The 10,828-nt window shown below is 37.1% G+C and overlaps 1 protein-coding gene across 1 annotated transcript; it reads left to right on the top strand.

Annotated features, from left to right (window-relative positions):
* The first annotated feature begins 565 nt into the window (after positions 1-565).
* Positions 566-9,259, top strand: LOC146464643 (WD repeat-containing protein 54-like). Its single transcript, XM_085129472.1, has 8 exons — positions 566-897; positions 2,403-2,465; positions 3,225-3,288; positions 3,972-4,028; positions 4,551-4,758; positions 5,799-5,961; positions 6,504-6,569; positions 7,689-9,259. Exons 1-8 carry the CDS (start codon positions 679-681, stop codon positions 7,818-7,820), a joined length of 972 nt encoding a protein of 323 aa, XP_084985598.1. The 5' UTR covers positions 566-678; the 3' UTR covers positions 7,821-9,259.
* Positions 9,260-10,828: the final 1,569 nt, after the last annotated feature.

Genomic DNA, 10,828 nt, shown 5'->3' with positions numbered 1-10,828 from the left:
TTAAGAGTAAATCGCTAGTTTGGTGAAAAGCCCGTGGCACTGATGAACGTGTGATGAGAAAACACTGCAAACGTGGCGTGCAGAATATGTCCTCCCCTAGAAAAAGCGTTCAAAACCAAGGTTCTCAAATACAGACTGTTAATTGAAAGGTTAGCTTTTCTTAATAAAACCAAGTATTAGAATGGGAAGCGAGTCATGGCAGAAGTCAGAACGCAAAGATTTCGCTCTCCCGACGGAAAAGTAATGGGGCTTAGCTGGTATCTTTGAGGTACAAAAAGAATACAGTTTTTGGTTTTGTCAGTAAAGTGGTACTTGATTGAGTACCCCACCCTAGCCTCTAGGAGCCTCCCGATTCTCTTTTAGCAATTTTGAGAGAACCCGTTTACTTCCGGAGCGCTCGCTGGAAAGCCTATTGGCAAGCTGATAGCTCAGCCAGTGAGAAAAGCGAAATGGAGCACAACACTGTGATCATTGGCAAGCTGATAGCCCATTCCGTGTGAAGAATGCCCAGCCCAACCGCAAAACCATAAAGAGCAGATCTCGATAGGACTGGTACCTAGTCGCGGTCGAACGCCTGGAGGCTTTTGACACCTGCCTTCCCACAAATTCATCGCTGGTCATTAGGCCAGATTTCTCCACCTTAAAACTATTCGATTTCAAGCATTTATTTTGATCAGAATGTTCGCTCGGGATACATCAGTAGCTCTTAAAGCCAGTGCGTCCTCGGTGTGCAATAATCTCACGGTTCTGTCGTCGAACGAGAAGCAATCGACCACTTATGGCGTTGTTCACAAGGCGTTTGTTTGTATTACCAACGTTACAAAGGGAAGCGTTGTCAACCAGAAACAGGTCTCTTGTAAAGGAGAAGGAGCTCATAGCAGTTCTGCTGTGTTGCAGGTGAGGCCACCAGCTGTTTACCCTGGTTTATTGCCTCAAGCTGGGATGTTTATCATCAGCTCGATCGCTCAGCAAAAACAAACACTGGAACAAAAAAGTGTTCGAGAACGGGATATTAAAGTTCGACCTCTAGCAGCTATTTGAAATTTACCGGCAATTGTTTCTAATGGAAAAAGATCCTTATAGCAAAAGGATCGAAATGGTATTGAAGATAGCGGGAGTGTGCTGTACTTTTCCAATAGTTGTACAGTTTAAACGCTGTTAAAAAATATGTACGATCATCTATTTAAATGGATCGCAACCTGCAGTTCGCATGTTGTTTATTTAAGACTGGCAGTGATAAGAGGTTTGTGTATGGAGGTAACCTTCGTAATATAATTCATTATCATGATAATAAATTGTACTCAGTTTTTCCCTTGTGTACACTAGCCAGTCTTTAATCACAATAACCTGCAACTAGGGAAGGTCAACCATGACCCATGACCTGCAGCTGTCTTTTGGAAGAACACTTTTTAAAGGATTTCTTAATTGGCTGCAGCTGTAAACTTGGTCATCAACGTTTTACAGTGCGATGCGCCTCACCATGGCCACCCAACAAAGTTAGCCATAAAATACAAAACAACATGTTTTCAATAAAATTATTCGTTGTTGCGTCACTTGCCTGTTGGACTTTGCAAGGAGGCATGACCATTAATCAAATTCGCGTATCCTGATTGGTTAAGTTTTAAAAAAATGGTTTAGGTGACCATGGTAAGGCTCATCGCACTATAACTGCTCATGTTGTATAAATTTGAAAATGTTCATGCTGCGAAACATGGTTGCTTTGCTCGGTTTAGTCCTTTAGTTGGCATGATCACATGATATCTTTAGGCTCCTCAGAAATCACACATTTTATGACATTCTATGTAGATTACTCGGTCCTTTTGTTATTTTTTTTTTTTAGATGGGAAACAGTCTTATTTTTCGTTAAGTGAAGTGAGCATTTGCCACAAGCTGCGAGAGGCACTTGCTCAACTGAGTAAAAGAAAAATAGACTATATTTATCTTTTGAGACAATAATGTTCCATGCCGCTCCACTGCCCTTCTTTACTTACATTCACAAAAGTAAATCCTCCAAATCATCATGTTAACCCACTAAAAAATATACAAGATGCTAAACTAGTCGGAAGACTGAGATCACAGTGGCAAATATGAGTGGGCCTTCCAATTCTATTTCAAACCACAATGGTCAAAATCTGTACCTCGTTTCAAAGAAAAAAATAAAAAAAAGCTCAAAAACCTTACCCTTTGCCACCGCACATACCTATATGGTTGTAGCCCCCTGGGGGGTCCTAGCAGCATGCAGGACACGGGTCATGTATGAACCTAGAAAGTGACTTTGTTTGCTATGAGTTTCCCCTTTACATAGTGTACAAGTAATCAGAGCACCTGACCAGCAAGACTAAGATTTTCTTAACTACCTGAGACAAATTTTATTTATTTTGTAAAATTTATGTTGTTTTCAGGCAAAATGGTGTGAGCTTCCAGAGAGAACAGTTTTAGTGATAACTTCAGTTAAGGGTGCTCAGGTAAGTGTCTATCAAGACATTACTAATATAACAAACAGTTGAAAGAGTGTATCATCTGTTTCGTCCCCGCGGATTCTCGAGCAAAAGAGAGACTGCTCGCAGTCTACTGATTTTCAAACACCAAGAAATGGGATGAAATAGCAATGTATGTAGCTGAGTATTTTTTTATCCTGAGCTTCAGAGTGTTTGGAAATCATAATAAATGATTATGATACACTCTCTCAAGTGTTTGTATTAAGTTTCTCAAACCATTAAGAATACTCGGAGAAATTCAAAGGAAAAGTTCACTAAATGTTATGATAAATTATTAAGATCACATTTTCAACCCCCTCCATGGTAGCGATATCCTCTCTTTGCTCTTCATGTATAATTTATATTTGAGAAGTTTTATGGTATGATTAAAGAAGAGTATATGAAGCCTATCTACATACCAGGCATAAGCTCAACCTCTCTTCCTACACAGAAAGTTTCCCATTAATAACATGTTATTGTGTATTAAAACTTTTGTGCTGAAGGCTGACCAATATTAAAGTGAACATTGTGTCTAATAAAGACTCATAAATTATGTGTGGATGGGAGAAGGCTACTCTATCAATAACATTAAGTAGTTTTCTCGTCCACCTTACAAGTTCTGCAAGTTAATGTTATTAAGATCTCTTTTTTGTGAAGTTGACAAATTATATACTTAGGTGCATTAAACCAGCACCTTCTGATCAAGTTATGTTAATAAGATCAACTATGTCAATTTGTGTTTTTTAGATGTTTGAAACAGAAGGATCTATCATGATATTTTGGCAAGCACTTGGAGAATCTGAGGAGGGAGGTGGGTTAAAAAAAATTAATTATTGTAAAAAATTAAATGGAGTTGCCTTTGATAGTAATACATTTTATTTTAGTATTCAGCGGTCAGCTTACTAAAGTAGGACGGAATATACCTGCCAAGTGTCACGCCTAAGGCCTGATTGTCACGCCTGCGGATCAAAAACTTTGATGTCATGCCTACTCACTCCTGTGTTCCAAGTTCTCATGCCTGGTAGAAACGTTAGAGCCATTACAGCATCAACTCACACATTTTGAAAAATATATTAATTATTTAAAGAAACTGAAACCCATGAGAGAAAATAAGAGTCCATGTGAATAATCAACGTTCTTCAAATTCTCTTATTTTTAGTAGGGAATGTCACTGGAGACGAGGTAGGTTAAGAATGAGAAGGTCAAAGTTGCAGGACTCTATCCGGTTCCGGTAGTGGTAACAAATTTGGTTGTGGTTCCATGCAACCACTTAAAATCTGGCAGGGAACTTTTTGCTAGCCAATGTCCTAGTTTTCGATCGATGCACTGGCTAGACGGAAGTCTTCGGACATCTTCGGACATCTTCGGATATCATCGGAACCCTACGAAAAATCCTGGCATCCTCAGGAGAAAAATGTCACGCCTATAAATTAAAAAAAAGTTGGCAGATAGACAGGCATTATTGTGGTGTTGTTTTGTTTCTTTGTCATACAGTCTATTCACATTTTGCAAGAGGTATTTGTGCAGTTGGAGACAAGTACATTTGTGTTGGTAAGCTCAGTCTGTTAAAAGTTTTAATATAGTCCTTTACTGAAGCAGAGTGCAGGCAAGAGAGACATGGTGGGTTACCACTGATGTTAGAATTTAATGCATCGAGGGAAGTGGGAACCACAGTCAAAGAGAGCACAACTTGGAAAAAGAGGATCATCCTTTGTTCTCTTTAAGCAGCCAAATCTTAAGACTCACCAGAACATTGTCTAATCAGATGTTAAGTCTCCTTCATCAGTAGTTTCTGAATCCTAGTATGATCAAAAGGTGTTATTTGACTAAGTATATACAATTGTTCACTGTATACATGTAGTTCAGTGTCAGTTAATTGTATTATTCTTTGAAAAGCAGGATTTATAAATATTTCTCCTAGATGCTTAATGGATCAGTGAAGGTGAATCTAACAGCCCATAATATTATTTGATACGACTGCATATCTCTGTAAGAAATCTGACAGTTGTCAGGCAGTGCAACGGTGATGCTACAAAAGCTTCTATTGATTAATGAGCTTTAAATATTGTTCAGGTACATCTGAAGGCAAAATCATGGTGTTTGACATTCCTTCACGTGGCACAGCTGTTAAGCTTCAGGAGACACTTGGTTCGCACAAGGTAGCCATTTGTGATCTGGAGGCACAAGTTGGTCGTATGGTGTCTGCAGATGAGGAGGGAAACATAATACTGTGGCAATCAGGTGGACATTTCACAGAGATCACCAAAATAGACGGAAAAGGGTCAGTAAAGTTCAGCTTGTAGTGTGGAATGTTTTGTATATTTTCAAGAAAGATGTCTTTAAGTAGATGTCATAGTGAATGTCCTCAGAATGGATAATTTATCTATCTCAATCCATCTCACTCCACCTCCCATTTTTTTTCCTATTTTGGCCCTCATTTTTGAGAAAATTCCTTGGAAAAACCACTTGGTATCATTGTGAATGAAATCAAAGAAAAGCAACAAAGCACCACAATTTGTGAGGGAAAAACACCTGCTCTTATCTGTCACTTTTTAACTGAATAATGAATGGATTAAAAAAGCCTGGATATAAAAATTATTGCAGTCCACTTGCAAAAAGTAAGGCAAATCTGAGCAAACAAGAGATAACAATAAATTCTCAATACATAAGATGGTTTAACTCTTTATTACACTCATTTTGAAATCACTGGTGATCCTTGCAATCTGATGGTTCTCAACAGTGTGATTTATTGATGAATCACACCATTTTTTGTTCTAAATCGCATCCTTTTTTTAGCCCTTCAAAATGAATATGAAATAATAATAACCAATCAAATTTCAAGGCTTAACTGCACTAGCCAATCAGATTGCAGAAAAATATAGGGCAAAAAAAATCATTTGGGGGGAAATTTTGCAATTTCTGTTCCCCAAATCCCCCCTTTTCCAGAAAAAGCCAGGTTTCCTGAAGTGGATAAAATTAATCAATATTGATATAATTTGACAAAAAAAAAACCTATGTAGATTTTGAAATGGGTGTAATAAAGTGGTGATTGAACTTCATGTAATTTTGGTCTGAAATCATACTGCTGCCCTCGTTCAATTTTGAAATCATGCGTATGATTTCAGACCAAATTGCACTGACCACTCAGTTCAATTATCACTACATACTGTAGCTAAGCCCTTCAAATAAAATGAGATGATAATTTGCCTGGTTATTTTTGAGTGATTAAAGCTGACCATCATTGAGGTAAACTAAAATTTGTTTTTCTCCTAAGACAGCTTTGTAGCTAGTACCCCTAAATTTTAATGTTCTTTGCATTAGGTTTCCCTGTTCATCAGTGTGCCTGTATAAGAACTTGATCATTGGCGGCTTTGCGACAGGCCATATTCGAGTGTTTAGTGCTTCAACTGGTGCATTGCTTATTGAGGCCTGTGCTCATGCTCGGTGGATCAGTGCAATGGATATGTCTGTAGAATCCGGACTGGTAATGATTTGTTTTATTGTGTTGTTCCAGGAAATATTGACCCCCTCCCCCCACCTCATGGGAAGGATTGGAAATTCCAGGGGGTGGGGTGGAGGTAGCATACTTTTTGCAGCAATACATAATTTGTTAATTAAAGTGACTATAAGGAGTTTTCAGAATTATTGTTGGTAATGTGATTTCAGTGCTTGTAATTAACTGCCAGCACACTGAGAAAATTACAAACCATGTCTCTGCATCTAAAAAAAACTCATTGTAGAACTTAAATAACAAAACTTTGACTTAAAATGTTTTCTTGTAACCGTTTGCTTTCCACATGAATTTAAGACTATCTGCATTGTTTGTATAAGTAGTTTGGCACAAGAAAGTTCACATACAACAAAAGTTAGCTAAAGTCATACAATCTGAAAATTGGCCCGAACATAAAGATCCTAGCTTGAATATTTGTAGGAAAGTAATATGAAAAAAGCATTGGATTTCTACTGAGTCGTCATCTTATTCTTAAAATTATGCACATGCTACTTTTAAATTTGTTTCCTTTAAAGCTAATTTCAGCATCTGAAGACACCTACGTAAGAGTTTGGAAGATTTCTGCTGATGACAACCCAACAGTAAGTTTTGTGAACATTGACTTGAAATCGTTTAGTGATCTGGTAACCTAGGGCTAGCTACTTCTGTGTGGACCTCCATGCTCAATTGGTACTCAAAAGTTTCCTTTCAAATACAGACAGATTTACATTTAAAATCTCATCCTTACCCTTCAGTATCAGAGCATAGTTTATCCCTTTTGTTTTGATTTTAGCAAACTGAAGTTTCAAAAATCAACTTCAAAATAATTATACGTTAGCCTGCAAGGCTAGTAACCGCAGACCAAAATTAATTTCGTGACCCAATGGTGTTCTTCAAGTTATGCCACAATTGAGCAAATGGAAGAACACGCAATGCCTTATTTGTTTTCTCAAGGAGGACAGAATACGGAATGGGGGGGGGGGGGGGGGGGTGGGGGGTCTGTTGTGGACATGTAGTGAAAAGCATACCCCAGGGTTACTCCTTTTTGACCCACATAGAACGCAAAATGGTAACAAAATTTAACATCTTTGTATTTTAAAAATAGACTGTAAACTCAAGGGGAAGCTATTAAATCCAATCATGTGAGAGGATAGTAAAACAAGAGCAGAAATTCCTGGCAGAAATTATCACCCAGTTATTCTAAGTTTGATAGTCCTCCTCTACCAATAGCATAGTGGGCATGTATTCTTCTGTTTTTTGGCATTCTTTAAGTAAGGGTTACAACGCGTTGTCTGATGTACATGGGAAGGGCACTGTTTTGGGAAAGTTGGTATGAGAAAGATTAAGGGGTCCAGCTTCTCTGTGGAGGTCAGAGTTAGGGTTTAGCATGAAACTTAATAGGCCATTTCCGAGTTGCTGTGAACCTCATTATGAAAATGAGGCTATTAAAAGTGCAAAAGCTTGTTATGCAAAAATTAGTTTTGTTTACATATGAATGACAACTAATTTTCATAATAAAAACTTTGCACTTAGCCTCGCTTTCTTATTGAGGTTCATAGCAACTCGGAAATGGCCTATTGAGCACCCCCAGGAAGAAACAGGGTAACAGCTTGCTTCTTTAGGTTTTTCATATTTCAGTTTCTTTGCTGTTAGGCTCTAGATCCTTGTTAGATCTCAATGTACAAGTCCTCTGCTTGTTTTTTTTCTTCAATTATCTGTAGATGGAGATGGCATTTCAAGAAGCCGTTACAGATGTGCAACTGTGTGGAGCAAAATTTGTGGATCCATCTGGGAGCGCGTTTGGAGTAACTGGCTATGATTTAGGAGAGATAGTCATGTTCTCCAAGCAATGAAACATAGTTTTCAAATTAACTCAGTTCAAACGTCTGTGTGGGTGAAGGGAGGTAAAAAATCAAATTAAACACAAGCATTTAAAAATAGCAGATACTTTCTCTTCTAGAATGTTTAGCTTAACTTCTATTTAGTCGCTAATGAACATTGCTTTTACTTTATAAGACTTGTCATACTGACAACACTTCTGAAAAAATGAAAGAAACTTTCTAGTACCTCTGGAAGTTACCAAAGACTTTCTGAGGTCGATCCAAGGTTTTTCAATTACATCGCGTTACGTTTACAAACAAATATAGAAAATATTGATATCTTCACAGGATCTTATCTTCAAAAAACGTCTAGAGATTTCTTTCTTTACTTGTTGCATGTACTCATTCGATATCTTCGAATTAGCATTTACTCGTAATTATAGACTGCAAAACAGTCCGCGCAAAGATAAGATTTTTACTTTTACACTTCAAAGCTGATAATTTTTTTGTCTTTTGAGTCTGTGAGTTAACTAGATCATTTCACGATTTACTAAAAAATTTTCGAGTTTTTTTTAAGTAAATCGTAAAATGTTTTGGTTCAACTCACAGACTCACAAGAAAAGTTTTAATACCAGCTTTGAGGTCTCCAAGTCTTTAATGGACTTTTTGTTTATTTTTGACGTTTCACCAAACTTCTCTCCCCAGACTTTTGTACGAAGATCGCGCGCGCTCACACGACGGACAAGCCGCGAAAAAACAACAGAAAAACAAAACTGAGTACTGTTTTGCAGTCTACAATTCGACTTGTTGCTTTAAATGTGTCCTGGTGTGACCACAAGACGGTTTTATCTTGTAAATACTAGTCTCATCTCTTATTTATTGTGTACGCGTGCCCATAGATTTCGCCAGATTTATCCCTCTTACACTCTTTTTTTTGTTATAAGAACCTTTTTTCATGATAAGAACGTTGAGGCTGAGATTAACTAAAATTTAAGAACATTATCCAGGCTGAGAGTCAGTTAAGAACATTTTTATTACGACCAAATGTTTTTAAAATGAACAGTATAAATACGCATAAAATAATACAGGTAACAATTCAGTCTATATTGATAGATTTATTGAAATGCTTTAACAGATAACTATAAGAACATCTTAAGAGCTTTTCAGGCTCAAATTGCCAAAAATAATAAGAACGTTCAGCATCAGCCCCAAAATTAGACGTTCTTATATAAAAAAAGAGTGTATACCATCTCTTGTGATTCACAACAATGGAAGTTTAACTGTGATAGTGGAGGGTAGTTTATCGGTAGAAATGAACAAATAGAAAGTGCTAGTTGTTGTAAAGTATGTTGGTGTGTGTTTAAAACTCGTCAAAATTTTGTCCTTCGTCTTCAAATGAAATATATTTCACCAAAAAATGACATTTGGTTTATCTGTAGTCTCGTGGCGTATAATAAATCGCAATCATTCAATCGGATTTTGTTCATTTATTATTTATTTATTTATTTATTTATTTTTTTTACTGTTTAAAAATGATGTTTACAGACAATCTTTAAAGTCGTTCATCTATATTGGCATGATTCGTTAGATCGTTGAGGATACACGCAAACGCTTTCTTATTACAAAACTGATGGCAAATGAATGTGAAATTTATGATGGTCCTTCTTCTATGAAATATTTCACCCGCGGTTCAAATATATATCTTTCTACGTTAAATGGCCAGCCCCCAGTTGGCTTGATAGCTCAGTTGGTAGAGCACTACACCGGCATCGCAGAGGTCATGGGTTCGAATCCCGTTCAAGCCTGAATTTTTCAGGCTTCCTTTTTGGAGCTGTTTAAGCGCGTTACTTAACTGTGATGGATTTTCTTCTATTTTGATAAAGTGCGTACTTAAAAGTATGCACTTCTTTAAAATGAACAATCTTTCTGCAAAACTGACAAGTCAATGTCCTTACGATTAGATTTGCTGGCGAAAAAGGCTTAAAACTACACTTAAACTGGCAAGGTAATTTTTAAACAACATTTTCACTACAATGCGCGGAGGAATCATGTTTAAAAACGTTCCTTCGTTTGGGTAAAAGTCAGTGTCCGTAAGTCTTACTGGAAATAAAACTCTTATGGAAACTAAATCCGGGTGACCTCTCAGTAAACTTCCAGAATTATTTATCTATTCCTAAAGGTTTTTCTGTTTTCTTCTCAAACGAAATCTCGTGATTGGGTGGTGGATCATTTGACGAGAAAGAAGAATGAAAACCTTCTTGGGCGAGGGCAGGTATTTTCTGGGGTGCATTTTACGAAGATGAAGGGCCATTTCCAAAAATGTTGGAAAAAGCGCCTTAAAATTAGTGCTGAAAAATCCAAGTTTGAGAGTGTTGTCTTTTACAATAGCGAAGATACAGTGCCGCAAACGTCCGCAAAATTTTCTAAATTTGAAATTCAGGAAATTTTGCAGACCTTTGTGTGAAGACGGGCAAAACTGGTCCGTTTCCTTACAAACGTCTATGAAAGTTTTCAGACTTAACGAAACTATATCTTCGCTGTTTATTTTTACTTGGCCTTTTTGCTAATTTTAAGCTCCTCTTTCCAGCAATGTCAATGGTTTCTCGTTCGGCTGGCCTACGTTGAAAGGAGAATTGGCAGATAAAGTCAAAATAGTCACAGTTATGGAAAAAAAACGTTTCTGTCAAGATGGAAGAATTTGAGTCAGAGATTAGCCAGAAAGGTGAAAGCCGGCTTACAACTGAGTTTCCGTCTTGCAATGAAAAGCAGCTAGACTTTGACTTTGTAAATATTACTGAGCTCCTGAATAAGCTTAAATTAAAAATTTAAGATGTAGATGAGTTAAATTACTGAAATTATTTTTAAAATAGCTGCTTGTTTAGTCCAGAGTTGCATGCCGAACTTTTGCTTGCACTAGAGTATATGTTTCATATCAGTTTACATTTAAAAATTGTTCTGTTGACTCTAACAATAAGCATTTTGCTCAAGGACGAAACGCCATTGATTGACGAAAACTATTTTTTAAATTGACCCTGAAGTCA

This window comes from Pavona decussata, unplaced genomic scaffold (assembly GCF_977016875.1).
Source record: "Pavona decussata unplaced genomic scaffold, jaPavDecu1.1 SCAFFOLD_161, whole genome shotgun sequence".
Taxonomy (NCBI): Eukaryota; Metazoa; Cnidaria; class Anthozoa; order Scleractinia; family Agariciidae; genus Pavona; species Pavona decussata.
The sequence above is the reverse complement of the archived record's forward strand: the minus strand, read 5'-3'. Positions and strand labels throughout refer to the sequence as shown.